Below are 18,236 nucleotides of genomic sequence, written 5' to 3'. Positions count from 1 at the left end.
AAAGCTGGAGGAATTTTCACCCTTGACTGTCAGGTTTTAGAATTGGACAGCTGAGAAAAGAGGATCTTCCTCTTAAAGTGGGGATGGTGGTGGTGGTACTGGTCTTCCAAGTTATGAAGGGAAAGCATGTTCATGCAGGTCTGGGACTTGGTTCTGTCTGAATCTAGAAGTTACAGGTAGGACACATCTTTAGAGATCTAGTCCAACCTCTCACCTAAAGAGGATCCACTATACAGCATCTGATGGACATACAGCATAACTTCAGTAGTTTCAAGAAGGAGTTCACTATCTCAAAACGGAGCCATTTCCACTTTGGTAAAACTTTAAGATTCTCTTTTTCAGCCAAAAAAAAAAAAAAATCATACTCCCTGAGCTTATAGTTGAACACAGGATTAGTCTTCTCTTTCATGACACCCCTTGATTGCAGTCTTTGTTATCCACTAAATCTTTTCTTGGCTCCACATTAAACATACTCAGTTTCTTCAACCATTCCTTCAGTGATGCCCAGTAGAACATTCTATGATGACAGAATTGTTCTAATCTGTACTGGTCAATATAGTAGCCAATGTGGATTGAGCACTTGAAATGTTGCTAGTGTGACTAAGGAACTGCATTTTGAATTTTAAATACCAAATGTGGCTATGGTTACTATATTAGACAGTACAGCCTTGTATTTTCAAATGCCTTTTCTCTATTGGTCACTCTCTTTTATATGCATTTGAGCTTTTCAACATCTATCAAATGTCTGGCATCTACAGTGCAATACTGACCACCAATACAGCCTTCAGAATTATTGTTTAGCACCTAGAGAGTATTTCTATTAATGCTTTCCAGAATGGATTTTTTAAAAATATTTATAGCCGAAACCGGTTTGGCTCAGTGGGTAGAGCGTCGGTCTGCGGACTGGAAGGTCCCAGGTTCGATTCCGGTCAAGGGCATGTACATTGGTTGCGGGCACATCCCCCGGTGGGGGGTGTGCAGGAGGCAGCTGGTCGATGTCTCTCTCTCATGGATGTTTCTAGCTCTCTATCCCTCTCCCTTCCTCTCTGTGAAAAATCAATAAAATATATATATATATATTTATAGCCCGCCCTGACTGGTTTGGCTCCGTGGATAGAGCGTCGGCCTGCGGACTGAGGGGTCCCAGGTTCGGTTCTGGTCAAGGGCATGTGCCTTGGTTGCGGCCATATCCCCAGTGGGAGGTGTGTGGGAGGCAGCTGATGTTTCTCTCCCATCGATGTTTCTAACTCTCTATCCCTCTCCCTTACTCTCTGTAAAAAATCAATAAAATACATATTTTTTAAATTTTTTAAATAAAATATTTATAAAAAGCCCAGCCAGTGCCCTAACTGTTTTGGCTCAGTGGAAAGAGCGTCAGCCTGTGGACTGAGAGGTCCCAGGTTCCATTCCGGTCAAGGGCACATGCCAGGGTGTGGGCTCCATCCCCAGTAGGGGGCGTGCAGGAGGCATCCAATCAATGATTCTCTCATCATGGATGTTTCTCTCTTCTCTCTCTCTCTCTCCCTCCCTCCCTCCCTCCCTCTCTGAAATCAATAAAAATACTTTTTTTTTTAAAAGCCCGGCCAGCATGGCTCAGTCGTTGAGTGTCTGCCTATGAACCAGGAGGACATGGTTCAATTCCTGGTCAGGGTTGCAGGCTCCATCCCGTGTGGGGTGTGCAGGAGGCAACCAATCAATGATTCTCTGTCATCATTGATGTTTCTCTCTCTCTCTCTGAAAACAATAAAAATATATTTTTTAAAAATATATTCAGAAAGTACAAGTGTTCCCCACTGATAATCACTGAAACTAGTACATTGTCAGCAATGCTAGTGCCTCGACTTGTATAACTGCGTTTTTTAACCTAAATATAAGACTTGCTCAGCTTTCTGGTTTAGGCCCAGAGTTTGGGTATTCCAAGTTGTTAAGCATTTTCAAGCTTGTTTCAATATAAGTCTACCAATCAGCCTTTCCAACTTGGTGGCACTTAACAGATTTTGCATTACTACCATCTGACCCGTATGTAGTCCTTTATCATTTGCAAGGTACTTTTCATCCATTATATTTGATCCTTACAACAATCTTGTGAGGTAAGCAAGATATGAAATCTACATTGTATAGGTAAGTTAGCTGACGCATAGCAGGAACTGAATGGATAGGGTGCTTTTTCTATTCCATTGAGCCTCTTTTATACTATCTTCATCCAAATCCTTGATAGAAATGTTGAAGAGGACCTCCAGAGGCCAGGCTGACTCTGACTTCTTCAATAGCACTGACTGGTACAGCAGTTTAGCAGGTCAGTTCCACCAAAAAGTGTGATTATCCAACCCAGATTGGCCTTCTGTCCAAAAGGATGGTACAAGACACAACCACGTGACTTACATATGTATTAATACTAGTCCCAAGAGAAAAAGCAAATGAGGGTTAGCTGCCAGAAAAAATTTCTACCTGCCTGTATCCACAAGGGGACTATCATACCAACTGCTTAAAGAAGCCAAGTCTCCCTCTCTTCCAAACCCCCCTGGGGCCATGTTTTATTTTGATGAAGATTCTTAGCACATCCTAGCCCATATTGTAATTGCTTATATACATGTCTTACAACGAATTTCAAGTATAACACCCAGCACTCAGCCCTCTGCTGTCCATTTAGAAGGCACTCAGATTGGTAGAAGATAAACCAATTCAAGTGAATGTTCTTCCAACAGTATCTGACCCTCCTCCCCATCCAAAAACAAAACTTGTGATTAGAAGAGGCACATTCCTACCAATTGCCACATTCCTACCAACATGACTGAATAAAATTCCCTTACAATTGGCTTAGTCAGTTTCTCACAGGTACTGAGAATTTTGCTAGTTAAGCCAGCTTTCAGTGTATTGTTTCATTTTCTGTGTGTTTTGACCAAAAAAAGCTAGGTTCTCTAACAATCAGGATAAGATATACGAAATACGACTACTTCTTAATAACCTCAATCAATCAATAAGGAAAATAAATGATCAAGAAAACAGAGGCCCTGGCTGGGTAGCTCAGTTGGTTAGAGCATCGTCCCAATACACCAAGATTGCAGGTTCAATCCCTGGTTAGGGCGCATATAAGTGAGTGCATAAATAAGTGGAACAACAAATCTGTGTTCTCTCTCTCCCTTTATCCTCTCTCCCTCTCTCCTTCCCCTTTCTCTAAAATCAGGTTTGTGTTGTGTGTGTTTTTTAATATATCTTTTTATTGATTTCAGAGAGGAAGGAAGAGGGGGAGAGAGATAGAAACATCCATGATGAGAATCATGGATTGGCTGCCTCCTGCAAGTCCCCCACTGGGGATCGAGCCCACAACCCGGGCATGTACCCTTGACCAGAATCGAACCTGGGACCTTTCAGTTTGCAGGCCAATGCTCTATCCACTGAGCCAAACCAGGTAGGACTAAAATCAGGTTTTTTTTTTAAGTCTGTAGGTCTTGCAAAATAAATGAAAAGGGACTAATGAACAAGAATCTAGTGCTTTACCATTTACAAATTTTTCATACATTCCATTTGACCCTCACAACAACCCTGTGAGGTAGGCAGCACAGATATTATTATTCTCAACTAACAGATGTGGAAAGTGAATTTCAGAGCAGTTAACTGATGTGCCCAAGGTTCAACAGTTAGTAATTTGTATTAATATCAGTCTTTGGCCTAAAAATTCAATACTCAACCTCCCCTCATACTTTCCCTACCTACTTCACAGGGATGATGAAGATGAAATGAATTCAAGGCTAGAAAAATATTTTGAGAAAAAAGCACTATATAATTATACCAGCAAACTATAATTTTCCTCTTTATATGGCTTATTCTCCTTCTCATCCCAGCTTGTGAATGAACCCAGAATTTTATATTCTCTCTGTTCTGTGCTCAACTGAGCAACTAAGTAAGGCAGGGGAACAGTGTGATCCTGTTTAATGTTATATTAGTTACAACAGGGTAACTGCTATTATAGCAAATTGAAAATCAACACAGGAAAGCCAATGGGCAAGTAGCAAGCAAGGCAACATTATCAAACAGGGCATGAATGCATAGAAGAAAAACGTGGTGTCAGAGTTCAAACTGGCACACACAGTTATCTAAGGCAAAGTGGTGGCAAAGAAGAGTTATTTATTCCGCATTATGTAAATGAGCAAAAGATTCATTAGAACCCATGCAAAGCATCTCATGGCACACAGATCTCTCCAGCTGCCTACGGAGAATATAAACAATGTCATCTTCGTTTTAAAGAATGACTGTACCTGTGCTCATATCCTGAACTAAACCAAGGAACAGCTCCATGCTAACCTTCCTCAGCTAAAATACAACCAGTACCGTCATTCCTAGTCAGACTAGTAAACAGAATGTCTTTTAAGGTAATGAATTAGATGACTGTGTTTAGATTTTTTTCAAGATTCACTTTGGATACTCCTGCTTTTAAGACCCAAAGAAGGTTATATTGAGTTTTTATTGGTGATTATAAGAATATGTGTTTATAACAGCTAAAGTGTGATAGGTGAATTTAACATATATATATATATATATATAAAAGTTCTATAGCATCTGTTCAGAAAAGATTATATACTATACAAACTATTTCAAGTCTTACAAAACATTTTTCAGTGTCTTTTCAACTGAGAAGAATCCTATTCAGCACGCTTCTCCTCCTGAGGTGGTTCATACTGAGCAAGCTATAGGGCAAAGACAGAGGAATTTAGGTGAATTTTATTCTAAACTGGATAAAAAAATTTAAGAGTAACAAAACAAGTTCACTATTATATTCAATTTAATTACTGACTCAGTAAGTTTATATGTTTAAATGTTTAAACCATTCAATGATTTAAGACTTAATACAATCAAACCTAATGAAGGCTTTTTACATAAATCTTTAATATTACTAGGAAATTAAAATTTAATTCCAGTTTATGGCTACCCTGTCAAGACACTTGATATGCAATAATCTATATTTTCCCAAGGATGATGTGGCTTATTATAATAAGCCCCTCTACCAAAAGTTGACTGAACTTTCTCCTAAAAAGTAGAAAAAACAAATTATGTGACATATATGAATCTAGCCAAATAATAAAGACCTGCTGATGTCTTTGATTTAAAAGGTGCCCAAGAGTTAACTGGTATTTTCACATTGTGGAAATACTGCATTTTCTTTTATGCCAAGTTGTTCCCTTGGAAGAACACTAGGCTAAGATTTGTTCCATTAAGCTGTTAGATTTGAGAAGCTAGGCTTCATTGTGCTGTAGTTTCCTCACCTGTGCATCTATTTCACTTATCTCACAATGTTATTGAGAAAATAAAACTCATGAGAAATTCCTAGAGTAATATAAAATGCATTATGTGATTCAGAATGTGGTGAAACCTCAAGGACTTAGAGTTGACTAATTTGAAGTTTATTAAAATTCTCACAGGAGTTTAAACAAAGAAAAACTAGCACTAGACAAAATTAAGTGCAAACAAATTTACAAGAGCCACCACATGACTAGGTAGATTGTGCACTGCACAACTCTAAGAGGTGCCACTCACAAAGCAACTTAAATCAACTGTGTAAGACTCTCAGAAATCTCCACATACTAGAAGGAGCATTAACCAATATTCTCATCTTTTTGTTGATGCAGGTTCCCAAGAACCTCTTCTTGACCACACTTTGCTTATCCTATTTCTAATGTGTCTGTGGTTTTCTAGACAGGGCATCAGTTTGGCCTTGCAATTAATTGAGATTGATATTCACCTTCCTCCCTCCCCTACTGTCCATTTTAGTGAGGTTTTGGTCATATTAATATTATTAACATGAATGTGTTAATGATAGGTGAAATTATTAACTAAAGATGAAGTTATTAACATGAATTCTTTTTAAAAATTTACCTTTGCTTTCAGTTTTTTATTTTCTTCTACAATAGCTTCATATTTCTCTTTCATTTCTGCCAATTCTAGACGAAGCAGCTCTATTTCTGGATTTTCTGGGGTAGCAGCTCCTAAGTGATGCTTTAAAAAACTAATCTCAAAGTTAAGAATTTACTTGAGCTAAATGACAGTAATGAAATAGCCCAGAGTAGCATCTCTGATCAGAGTCACCCTATCCCACCACCCATATTTACCCAGAGATCATCACCCAAAAACTCAAAGGAAAGTAACTTTTTTCATAATCAAAAGTATTTTGAAGATTATCTATGTGAAAAAAATGAGAATTCTAAAAATAAGGCCTTTTTCTGACTTGAAAGATGAAAAGGATACTCCAAAGCACTATTAGGTTTCTCTGGTTCTTCATATAAGGCTACCAATACTGCAAATCAAAAAGCAGAGAAAGCAACAATTAAAGTCTTAAATTTGAATGGTTGAAATTATATTCTGTAACTTAGAATGTATTAAGTGCCTATTATATGTCAAGCACATTGCTAGGCCTATCCATACCATGGTGAATAAGACAGACAAGGTCGCCACTCTCAGTGAATTTACAGTCTAGTGCAAAAGATAAGAAATAGACACAGAAAGAGAATCAAGGAACGATCAGGAGAACGGGTTATGGGAGCACACTGGACGAACACCTAACTCTAGGGTACCAGGGAAGGCTTCCTAAAAGAAGGGAACTAAGATCTGAGATCTAGGTGATGAGGATTACAGATAAAATGGGAAGGGCAGGGGGCAAGCGAACAACGTACGGAGGAACTGAAATTAAAGTGTGGCTAGACGGAGTTGTCAACCATGTGGCAGGAGTATCCACTGTCATTGATTTGCTGAAGAAACTAGAAGGGAGTAGGGGACAGACTAGGGAAGATCCTGCAAGTTCTGTTGGACTTTGATTCTAAGAACAGGCACATAAACATTTTAAGCAGTAGGGTAGCAGGATCACTATTTACTGCTGTGTGGAAAATCAGCAAGTGGGTCAAGAATAAAAGCAGAACAGTTAACAAGCTGATGTGGTAATCCTGTTGACAAAGATAGTCAACTGTACTAGAGTGATAGAGGGTTAGTAAGAAAGGAGATCAATTTGAGAAAAATTTAGGAATATCAACATGGTTATGGAATTCAAAATGTTCTTCAAGAATGAAGTTTTCATACATAACATGCTAAATAACCGCCAACCAAAAACTTTACCAGTAATCAACATTAAAATATACTTTATTGTTTTCATATCCAATAGCTCATATCAGTACTACCTTGCGCATCTTCTATTGAACAAATTCCTACTAGGATTTACTACTCAGCTAAAAATCTCTCTAAATCAGTGATTAACATTTTTGTGCATGGAACCCTTTGAAAAGCCTGATAAAAGCCCCCCCAAAAAATGTAACTACACACACACAAAATGTGCATATCTAGACCCCAAGTTAACAACTCCTGTTGTAAACCAACTTACCATACTTCCCTTTTATTTTTTAGTTTTAATTACTCATCAAAAGATAGACAGTATGGAAAAACTCAAATGGGCAACTGCTTTGAGTTCTGATAGTTACTCTTCATCTCTCTGAATATACTTACATTATTTTTTGAGAAATTTATATATTTAATATCACTACTACTCTCTCCTCAACCTGCCTTGTAATGTTACAGTACTCTTTAATTCCTCTACTCACTATCTTTTCCTTTAAATTATATACTCAAACTTGTTTCTTCCATTAATTTCCACTGAGTCCTAATTTTATAAAACCTGAATACTTTTATCCTTTCTTCCTCTTCTATCCCAATTTTTTCAACTTTTAAATTTCTGTCAGTGGTACTTAAAAGATTGATAATTACATAACATAATGTAAATGTCAAGTTTTCTGTGCTTTTCTATAGATAGAATATACTTCCTTTTAGTCAGATAAGAAAAACACTATACCTGATGATCCCCTTTTTGCCTTAGCAGCTAGGATTTTTAGAGGTTTATACAATGCTCAAAATAACTCTTAAATGCCTCTTCTTCCTAATGGTTTATCATCTTTTATCTTTAGCCATCCTGTCTTGTGTTTTAATGTTAGAAGCAGTTTCAAATCCTCTTGGAAATAAACTAGATAAAAATTAGAAATTAAATCTATGTAAAGTACCTATGTTTGATGCTGAAAATAAAATTTGAAATAGATCACATCAGTAGATACTATGTTACCTGATGTTATTTAGGGAAATGGAAATGTAGGGAGGTGGTGAGGGGTTAGACACCAGTAGATGTGAGCAAGGGAAAAGAAGCCACCAATGGTTTCTAATCTCCCATGAAGGAAAATCACATATGGCCACAAAGCTGTACATCTTCAGTCACCTCCCACCAGGGTCACTTCTCTGGCCTTTACCATTCTACTTTTCACTCACTCCATCCATGCACTTTGGCCTCTTTACACTTCCTGGAACTCTGGACATCAGACACTATTTCATTCAGGTCTCAGCTCAAATGGTACTACTTAAGAGAGTCCTCCCCCACCACCCTACATAAGATGCCACACCCATCTGTCCTTTATCCCCTATTTTGCTATGTCTTAATACCACTGGCTGACACAATGTATTAATTATGTCTTCTCCCAACTAGGATATAAGTTCATTTAGAGCAGGGAGTGTGGTCTGTGTTTTTCCACTACTGTATCCTCATTTAACCTGAATAAAATGGTTAAATGAAAGAAAGAAATTAACTTGTGGAGTTTTTTTTTTTAGGGGAGAGGGCCTCCAAGAATCTGTAAAGCTTCCAGAAAACAAGAGGACAAGCCCTTCATAGAGTAGTTCCTTAATGTTTGCTGAAATTTATTAAGGTTTGCAAAGAGGCAGGGAAACTAGTACCTGAACCCCGCTCAAGGTAAGGAGGAAATCAAAATTATCAGTCCATACTCGAGAATTAAAAGCCCTACTTTCTGCTAAGACAGAGTTATTCTCTTCCAGTTTTCTCCTAATCTTTGTTTCTGGCCAAAGAGCGGTAACCAAATTAATTCCCAGACACTTACTATTCTTCTCATTTAGACCTAGGTCCTCATCCTGCCAACTCTTATACATCCTTGAAAGTGAGTTCAGTGATACATAATAGGCATTTAAATTACTGCTGAGCTAATGAAATAAGCAGTACCCCAACTGTCTCGAAACCCTCAGCTTCAAGCACCCTCACTTAGATCTTGAACCCCGGAGGAAGAGACACAGTGTAACAGTGAAACAATATAACGATTCTGAGGTGCTCTCAAACTCCTTAAACTGTAATTCTACTTGAATTGTGAAATCTGTACCGTGTAGAAACGAATATGGACTACGAAACGGGGGTTGAAAAGCCTAATTGACTGAATCGCCTACTCTGGGGATTAGGCTCACTTAGCTACTTCATACCGCTCTTCAAATCTGGAAATTCTCCAACTTGGTTCGAGGTTCAGTGTTTCTTAACAGGATTCCAGGACTCCCCAGAAACCGTAAGGCGGGGGGCATTGGGATCTCAAGGTCTTTAGCAAACATGCCCACTGCGGCTGCTCGAGGCAAAGCAACGGAAGTTGAAGAGAGTTTTTGCAACAGCTGCAAGAGTTTCACTCCCGGCCGGGAGAGGGGTGGCGTGCGCTGGGCAACCCGGCCCCGGCCGGCGGCGGCCGGCGGCAGGGCGTGCGCCGAACCCCAAGGCCCACCTCGCTGAACCCCGCACGGGTCCCACCTGTACCCTTCCTTCCCCACGTCACAGACCGTCAGGGGCGCAGCCCGAGGAGCACGACGAGAACACGAGGCACCCTCTCCTCGCCCATACTCACCCTTGGTCAGCGTGTCCAGCACTCCTGACTTCTCCAAGTACCTCCGGAACTGCTCGCGCTTCGAGTCGGCGGCCTGAGGAGATACGGCGGGTCAGTGGCCGGGATCCGGGGGCCGGAGCAGGAAGAAGGCTCTGGAGGCTGGCAAACCCCGCCTCCGCATCGCTACCTCAGGACCCCCCACCCAAACCTGCGCGCGCCCCCATGCCCACCCGGAGCCGACCCGCGGCTGGCCACCTCCCGCACGCCCCCAGCCACGCCGCCGCGCCCCCCTCACTTTGTAATGGGCCATAGTGACAGCGGCAGCGGCGTAGCTGGCGCCGGAGACCGTGGCTGGCGGGCTCGGAGCAGTACTGCACATGCGCGGAAGGGCGCGCGCGCCTGCGCACTTGCGAACCACGGGCTGGAGTGGTCGGGGTGTGGCCTGTTTTCATGGCGACAAGGACGCTCTGAATGCCCCGTGGTGGGCTGAGCCGAGGGAGTCTGCGTACGCCCGCCCACCTGGCTAGACTGACAACACTCTTTCCTCTTCCGGTCCCCGCAGCGAGTTGTTGCCTCGGGACAAGTGAGGTTTTGGTAACTCGGGACCAGCGTCCTTGTGGGGCCCAAAGACGGGCGTGGCTCCCGGGGGTGGAGCCTGCGTAACTCGGGAGCCCTAGGACTCTTCAGACACCGACAGGCGGACCTGCCTCAACTGGGACCTCGGAATCTGGGGTAACCAATTAGTATGTTATGGCTTCTTGGCTCCCATCCTAAAAAGGTGCCCCGGATTTCCAATGGTTTGAGGAGGGTGTTTAAAATCATAGTTTCAGTTCTGGCTTTTACGTTTGGAGTTTCCTGGTTTTGTGGCCGAGTTAATGTGGGCCTATAGAGTGAGCAGTCACATGTTAATGAGAGCTAGCACTTTGGATCGCCTATTGATGCCACTGTATTAAACATGTGTTTCTTATTTTGGTCTTCACACTATATCTGTAAGATAGGTACTGTTAGTAAAATGGTGAGATTAGATAACCAGTTAGTAGTAGAGCCAAAAGTTCAGTCTGGGCACGGAATCACGATGCCATAAACTGGTCAAAGCGAGCCAGAAATCTTTTTAAGATTTTATTTACTGGATAACAGCATTAAGATTATACTCATGATACATTAAGTTGCAATCTGTAAGGAAACTAAGTCCCAGGAGCAAACAAAATTTAACCAGTGTCCACAAATAAAAGATCAGTAATTAAAAGGAGGAATTATATACATTAAGAACAATCTTCGCAGTACTGTGGTCCCTTCAAGGAAAAACTCGATTCCAATCCATTTAGCCTCAATTCTGAACATATAATTTCCCCAAACTCGGTTTTCACAAATTCTGAAGTGGACCTGTGAAAAAGTAATCCTGATTTGGTAACTCTATATCATTGTTTTTCGAAACTACCCCTTCACAATTCAGAATTAGAGCGGTTTTTCCTTTTTGAAATGGGTTTGCAATTGTACATTTTAACACCTGGTCTTTAGAGCTGCCCTTATCTGCTTTGTCTGTGTTCCACTATTACTAGGCTACTTCTGTGATAATATGCAGAATGTCTAAAAGCCAACAGCTGTTCAGATCTGAAGGTCTGTGGGAGCCCGCCTACTAATGAGATTGCTTGTCAGCAACACTAATTGATTTGGAGGACAAGCAGTAGGGTTATTGCAGGTTCTGACCAACTTAGATCCAGAGGACAATGCTCCAAAAGAAGTAGGAGTGTCTGGAGTGTCAAGTGGTTGGAATTCTCCCTGTAAAGGAGAAAGGGTTCTGATTGTACTTTCTCTGAACTAGCCCTTGAGATTACCTTTAGGAGGTGACACCCAATTTTCATCTTCTGTAGAGGGGACTCTGTAGCAGGAAGCCACCTTGGTTTCCTGGTGCAGTTAGCTGACAGAGAAAGCTGTTTGGAGTGACTGCCCTATGTGGTTGTCCAGATCCATAGCAACACCTGGAATAGAACAGTGACCTGTAGGGTACTGGTTCCTTTTGCTGTTTTTGCCATCAGTTTCTTTTCTTTTCTTTTCTTTTTTTCCTTACTGTTTACCATTAACTTCTTTTCCTAATTTTTTATGAGTGTTTTCATTAGTGCTTGAGCTGATGCTTTGAATATCACTACAGGTAGTACTAAATTTGCACATCTCATTAGAAAATAGTTTCCTGTTCATCCAAAATGCATTTCTCATCATTTCTATTGTGATTATCAGGACCTGCCTGAAATGCAGAGCAGTTTAAACTAGGATGCACTGTTGCGTGTGCTTGCTTTTCCACTATCAGATTATAACCAGGTGCAGAAGAGAGTCGCTTCAGTGAATTTGCAGCTGTGCTCTGATATTTGGCAAGATTTTGTCTTGACCTGTTTGAATAGAATTCATTATGCTCATCCTTCAATTTATATTGTCCCCAGAGCCCTCTCTTAATCTTTTTAAAGCCTAGGTGGAAAATTTCTAGAACGTTTAAGAAAAGTGAAACGATGGCTGTGGATTGCACAAATAATAGGAATATTGTCTTTTCTGTTGATCTTGAGACAAAACAATCAATTATATTTGGACATGGGTAGTAGCCTTGGCATTTAAATAGAGACTCTAAATGAAATCCATATAAAAGGTACTGTCCAATCATAAACCCAATTTCAAGAACAGAGCGAGTGAAAATGTGTATCACGTAGGTGCAAAGCCAGGTTCCCCTGAGTGGAGCTTTATTAAGTTTCCTTGGCTGCAGCTGACAAAGTGCTTGCTCCAGTCTCCTCCGATCCCCAGGCAAATCAGACTCAACCCCTTTCAGTTCTCCTCCCCGTTGAGCTTCCTCCCTCGGCCTCTCTTTCTCCAGAACTCTCAGTCGGTACAAAGCATGGGCCACATAGACCAGGGATGGCGCAGACACGAAAATCACCTGCAGAGCCCAGGATCTAATGAGGGAGATAGGAAAAGCCTGGTCATGGCATCCATTTCTGCAGCCAAGTTGTTCTGTGTTACAGATGAAGCCAGACTGCTCATCATTCCAAACATTTTCAGCTGCTACACTCAGAACAAGCATACGAAATATGAACGGTGGTGAGCCAGGTCTTTCCAATCACAGTGTAGTGGATGTGAACTTCCTCCAGAACGCCTCCAAGGAAACGCCAGTCCTCCATCTTTATTTAGTCTGCCATCTTAGCTCTGAACCCCATCAACTAGGAGGCAGGTAAATTCTTCCATTCTGACTGTGTGCTATTCCTTAAAGCAACCTATGGCCAAAATATGAACAAAACATCACTCTATCCATGTGCTAGTTGCTTTACTTTTTCCCTAGAGTTGTGATAATCTGTTACCACAAATATATTTTAAGGTATTAGAATTTTTAATTCACTTATGTTTAGACTTCATAATGTAATAATAATAAAAAATAAAAACATGATACTGGGGAGCACTGCATATAATCTCTATGAAGAATAAAATTGTAGAACTCCCTATAAGAAAGGAGTCTTCTTAATTAGCTAAGGTGACCAGATTTTAACATTGGTAAAGCCGGACACCATTGACCGGGGGGGGGGGGGGGGGGGGGGTTCTTTTTTTTTTTTAATATATTTTATCAATTTTTTACAGAGAGGAAGAGAGAGGGATAGAGAGTTAGAAACATCGATGAGAGAGAAACATCGATCAGCTGCCTCTTGCACACCCCCTACTGGGGATGTGCCCGCAGCCAAGGTACATGCCCTTGACCGGAATCGAACCTGGGACCCTTGAGTCCACAGGCCGATGCTCTATCCACTGAGCCAAACCGGTTTCGGCCCGGCGGGGGGTGGTGGGGGGTTCCTTGATTTAAAATTTTGTCTATATTGTAATCGCTTTTGGTTTTTTTAATAAAAGGAAATTCACTTCTTAGATCATCGTTGAATTTGCATCCTCTTTTCTTACTCATTATGTTAAAAATCTAAAAAAAATAATTTAAAATTATATTATAAATTATTATATACATATTGCTTAAAAACACAGTAAGTAGGTGCATAATTACATGAACATATTTTATTGTTAGTTTATAAATTAAATTAATTTGATTGTTATAAAGTAACTATATTTTAAAAATTATTTTAATCCTATATTTCTTTCTAAATAATAACAATACTAACTTGTATTATTTTTCCTCTGAATTTGCCGTGACGTAAGTCGTGAGTGTCACTTTCAAGGCCGGAGCTAGACTTTTTGCCGCCACTATAAAATATAAATAATATGAGTACTGTCTGCTAAATTCAAGAAAATTTATGTATTTTTGAAATAAATAAATTACTTACCTAAATTACCTGAATAGCTGATTTGTAATGACATCACTTGTTTAACTAGCTTACTAGCACACAGTACGATGTGTATCGTCTGAGAGACTGTTACAAAATGTTTTCGTCGTTGCCAATCCCAAAAAATGCCATTGTTCATTAAGTCCAAACAATGGTGGTCGGATTCTAACAACTGATCAACAATGCAAACTTTGATAAGCAGTTCTCGATAATCAGTTCTCAACAATTATTTGTTATTATTAACATTTGTTATTATTAACATTATAAAATTAACAAAAATAATATAAAACTCATATCCTGGCTAAATAGCCACATGGCCGCCGAAAACCGTATATTCCCTTTCCGTTCTCCCGCCGTTCCCTAGCTTGTCGTGCATTCTTTCCAAAAATTGGGACTTTTTTAAAACGCCGCAGGACGCGGGACAAATTGTTAAAAATCGGGCCTGTCCCGCCAAAAGCGGGACGTCTGGTCACCTTATAATTAGCTGAAGTTTGTTGTTTTATATTTTTTAACTCAGCTTTTGGAGAAGTTCCTGAAACTACTGAATTGATCTGTTAAGTTCTAACCAAAGTCAGTGATTTTGAAATCTCATTTATGCACAAAGGAAGATGAATGGGTTCCATTTCATCAGTCAGTAAGACACAGCATTCAGTGAAGGCAGAGGAGACAGAGCTGGCTCTCGCTATAAGAATTTAGACTAGTTTTTTTAATCCACATTTAAATGTCTAAGTTCTAGTTTCTTTATGGCAGTTTTTGAACATTTTCAGAAATCATTTCAGTAGTATATTCATGGATATTCATCAAATCTTTATTATATTTTGCTATGAAAAATACTGTAAAATTTTATCATCTTAAAATTAACTCCAAAAATTTTCAACTATTTATACTACCAAGATGTTATTAGATAAATAAATGGAACATTGGAGTGGTGGTGATATTACAGACATTTTCATTGTAACAGTATTTGACCTATTTAAGACATGAAGCTTGCCTTTGTGGAAGGAACAATAGGATAAGTTATAATTTACATGCTTGGACTATCAGCCAGGTTTTATATTAAGGTTGGTATCCTTGGATATCTATCTAAGACAGTGATGGCGAACCTATGACACGCGTGTCAGCACTGACATGAGTAGCCATTTCTGATGACATGCGGCCGCATGCCCAGGATGAAACATTTGCTGCTCCTGAGGATGAAACATTTGCGACTAGAGTCTTGGAGTTAGTTTTTTCCTCAAAGTGACACACTACCCGAGTTATGCTCAGTTTTTTGGCGAAGTTTGGCACACCAAGCTCAAAAGGTTGCCCATCACTGATCTAAGAGGAAATATATCCCAAAAGAAAGTAAAAAGAATAAATGTTTTCATTCACTTTCATCTAAAATATAAATGCATGTCCTATATCCCTTACAGAAAGGGAAATGTTACACAAACAATATCCCGGGATACTATAGTTACAAGATACATTCATCACAAAAATCCTACGAGATAGGTATGTTGCTTCCTTATTTGACAGTGAGGAAACTGAGGCACACCTTATATTATCCAAGGTCACAGCTAAATTAATATAACTCTAAAGTCAGCTCTTAACCATTGTTATTAAACTGGTTTTTCTCTTTAAGCATACTTAAGAAATCTGTGTGCAAGAGACATTAAGAAATCGTCTATTTTCTCTTAAAAGTTTAATTATTTAAATAAAGATAGTTTTGATTTTTTAAATAACTGGTTAGAGCCTTTTTGAAAGCTTTATGCAGTTAAAAAAGACTTGGAAAAGCATCAACCTTCTAAAATGTAGTTGTATTCCTGAGATAGAGTAAGTTTATATTTATGTTAACAATATTATACTCTTTGACCCAACAATCCAAAGCACTTTAAACTGTAAGCAGGGCCCTAACCGGTTTGGCTCAATGGATAGAGTGTCAGCCTGTGGACTGAAGGGTCCCAGATTCAATTCCGGTCAAGGGCAAATGCCCAAGTTGCAGCTCAATCCCCAGTAGAGGACATGCAGGAGGCAGCCGATCAATGATTCTCATCATTGATGTTTCTATCTCTCTCCCTCTCCCTTCCTCTCTGAAATCAATAAAAAAAATATATTTTAAAAAATAATCTATAATAATAAAAGCATAATATGCTAATTAGACCAGACAGCCCAACGACCTTCTGGACAACCTTCCAGACGAAGCCAGGGCTGCAGGGGCCGAGGCAAGCCGCCACGGCTGTGGCTGCCAGGGTCAAGCCCCTTACACGAATTTCGTGTATCGGGCCTCTAGTAATAAAATAAAAGACATAAAAAAAGTGTAAGCAGGTATTATGATAGTAATCATACCTTGGAAACATACACAATAATTATCGGTACAAGAAAGACTATTTTACATAAATAATAGTACACCCACAGTGTGGTAATATGCAAACAGTAAAAATTATAATCTTATATTAATATAAAAAGACATTTGATAAACAGTTTCAGTGATATTCAGATTATAAAATAGAATAATATGGCCCCATCATTGTGAATTTACTTAAATGTAGAGATGCATACAAAAAAAAAAAGGCCATGCCTTGGCCACTTCCTCAGTGGTTAAAGCGTCAGCCCTCAGACTGAAGGGTCGTAGGTTTGATTCCAGGCAAGAGCAGGTACCCCAGTTGCAGGCTTGATACCTGGCCCCGGTGGGGGGGCGTGTGGAAGGCAACCAGTCAATATGTCTCTCACACATCAATGTTTCTCTTTCTCTCCCCCTCCCTTCCACTCTCTCTAAAAAATCAATAGAAAAACCTATCCTTGGGTGAGGATTAACAACAACAAAAAAGAGCCTAGAAGTATATTCATCAAAATCTTATCTCTGGGTAGTATGAGTACAATTAACTTGATTTTTGATAATTTTTTTTACCATGAGCACTTTACTTTTCTATCACAAAAAGAAATAAAAGATTTTTTTTTCCCTTAAAGGGAATAGTATTTCCTGAAAGAAGCAGTATTATTTCAGCACAAGTCTTAGATTCTAAAGCTTTTATAGCAAATGACATGAATGCTAGTGTACATAAATACATTACTATAGAATTCAAAAGCAGAAAATAACATTTCAATTGGCTCTTAATTAGCTAAGAGAGAAATTAACACAAACCTTTCTTCGTTTAGATGAATATGAACCTGAAGCAAATCCTCCTCAGAAGTTATAGCTCAGCCATTTTCAACCTGTGCTCCCTTTGCAGGTGTAGAGCAGGTTCAGTTCAGTGCAGTCAGTGAATGAGTCAGCCACCAGCCAAAATCCATTTCCCTTTCAGCTCATTCTGGCCTCTAAAGCAGGCTGTCCAATAGGGCTCTTTGCAGCAATGATGAAATAGACTATATGTGCTCTCCAATAAGGTAACCCCTGGTCACATGTAGCTTTTGAGCTCTGGCAATGTGACATGTGTAAGCCACCTGTGCCTAGTGGCTACTTTATTGAACAGCACAGATAAGAATACTTACAGTATGTCCAAAAACCCAGCACAGTTTGGAAGACTGAAGTTATGAACCCCAAATTAAGCCGAATAAATGGTTCCTCTATAATTCAGAGATATCAAATTTAAAACACCAGATGTTTGTGTGTGCTCTCTTTATGGTAATTTTTCCCTCTGGGGAACCCAATAAGATAATCACTGTGTTTGGTCATGTGAACAATGTTTCTAGTACCAAAAAATCTTTCTGACTAGATAGTAACTATTTAGTCATCATATTAATAATCAATGGGTCATGTCCGATTTCATAGATGAACCCTGTTGCTGTCCAGTTTTCTATGGCTAACCATTACATTGCCCTTTAGGTCATTAAAGGTCTCTCCTCAGAGCTAGTGACCTGGTGTATTCACCACGGCAGATGAGCATTTCTCTGAATTTGTCCCTTTGGGGATGTAGTGTCGATTCAGTGCAATTCCGTGCAGTGAGTAGTGAGCCATCATCTAAAATACATTTCCCTTTCTGCTCATCCTGGATAGAAAAAGGCCTAGAATACACACCCAGCTGTTGACAGTGGTCATCACCAGGGGCAAAAAGCAGTTTGGAGGGTGAGAAAGTAAAAAAGGGAGGAGGGAAGGGTACCTTTTTACATTCTTATTCAAATATTTGTTTAACCAAGAAATACTCATATTCTCATACTCAAATTTTTTTTTAAGTTTTAAATGCCAGACTAGCTTTTCTCAAAATGCTAAAATACGTTCCTCACTATATTAAGTGGAGGTGCTTATAAATAAAACATGTCGAAGGGATGATGAAAGGAGAATAAACTTGTACTT

The 18,236-nt window shown here is 39.6% G+C and overlaps 2 protein-coding genes and 1 long non-coding RNA gene across 3 annotated transcripts in view; 1 reads left to right on the top strand and 2 right to left on the bottom strand.

Annotated features, from left to right (window-relative positions):
• The window catches only part of LOC307103074, a 50,250-nt gene that overhangs the window by 784 nt on the left and 31,230 nt on the right, over nt 1-18,236 (top strand). The gene's annotated exons all lie outside the window — the stretch shown is intronic.
• On the bottom strand, nt 1,645-10,830 carry MYCBP (MYC binding protein). The gene is made up of 5 exons (XM_079776987.1): nt 9,964-10,830; nt 9,690-9,762; nt 6,241-6,289; nt 5,872-6,001; nt 1,645-4,685 (listed from the first exon to the last, which is right to left on the bottom strand). Exons 1-5 carry the CDS (start codon nt 10,045-10,047, stop codon nt 4,641-4,643), a joined length of 381 nt encoding a protein of 126 aa, XP_079633113.1. The 5' UTR covers nt 10,048-10,830; the 3' UTR covers nt 1,645-4,640.
• On the bottom strand, nt 11,024-13,179 carry GJA9 (gap junction protein alpha 9). Its single transcript, XM_079776983.1, is given in 7 exon segments — nt 11,024-11,486; nt 11,490-11,542; nt 11,545-11,588; nt 11,590-11,732; nt 11,736-11,847; nt 11,849-12,745; nt 12,747-13,179. Coding segments are annotated over 7 exon segments (1,545 nt in total). The 5' UTR covers nt 12,830-13,179; the 3' UTR covers nt 11,024-11,273.

Source organism: Cnephaeus nilssonii (genome assembly GCF_951640355.1).
Source record: "Cnephaeus nilssonii genome assembly, chromosome: 7".
In the NCBI taxonomy this organism is placed as follows: Eukaryota; Metazoa; Chordata; class Mammalia; order Chiroptera; family Vespertilionidae; genus Cnephaeus; species Cnephaeus nilssonii.
Note: the sequence above shows the minus strand (reverse complement) of the source record. Positions and strands in the feature narration are given on the sequence as shown.

Coding starts and splice junctions, on each gene's coding strand:
- MYCBP (XM_079776987.1), bottom strand. CDS start 10,047: ATGTGCAGTACTGCTCCGAGCCCGCCAGCCACGGTCTCCGGCGCCAGC. Junction 6,290..9,689: donor GCTGGACACGCTGACCAAGG/GTGAGTATGGGC, acceptor TTTGATTTGCAG/TATTGGTAGCCTTATATGAA. Junction 4,686..5,871: donor ATAAAAAACTGAAAGCAAAG/GTAAATTTTTAA, acceptor TTTGCCCTATAG/CTTGCTCAGTATGAACCACC.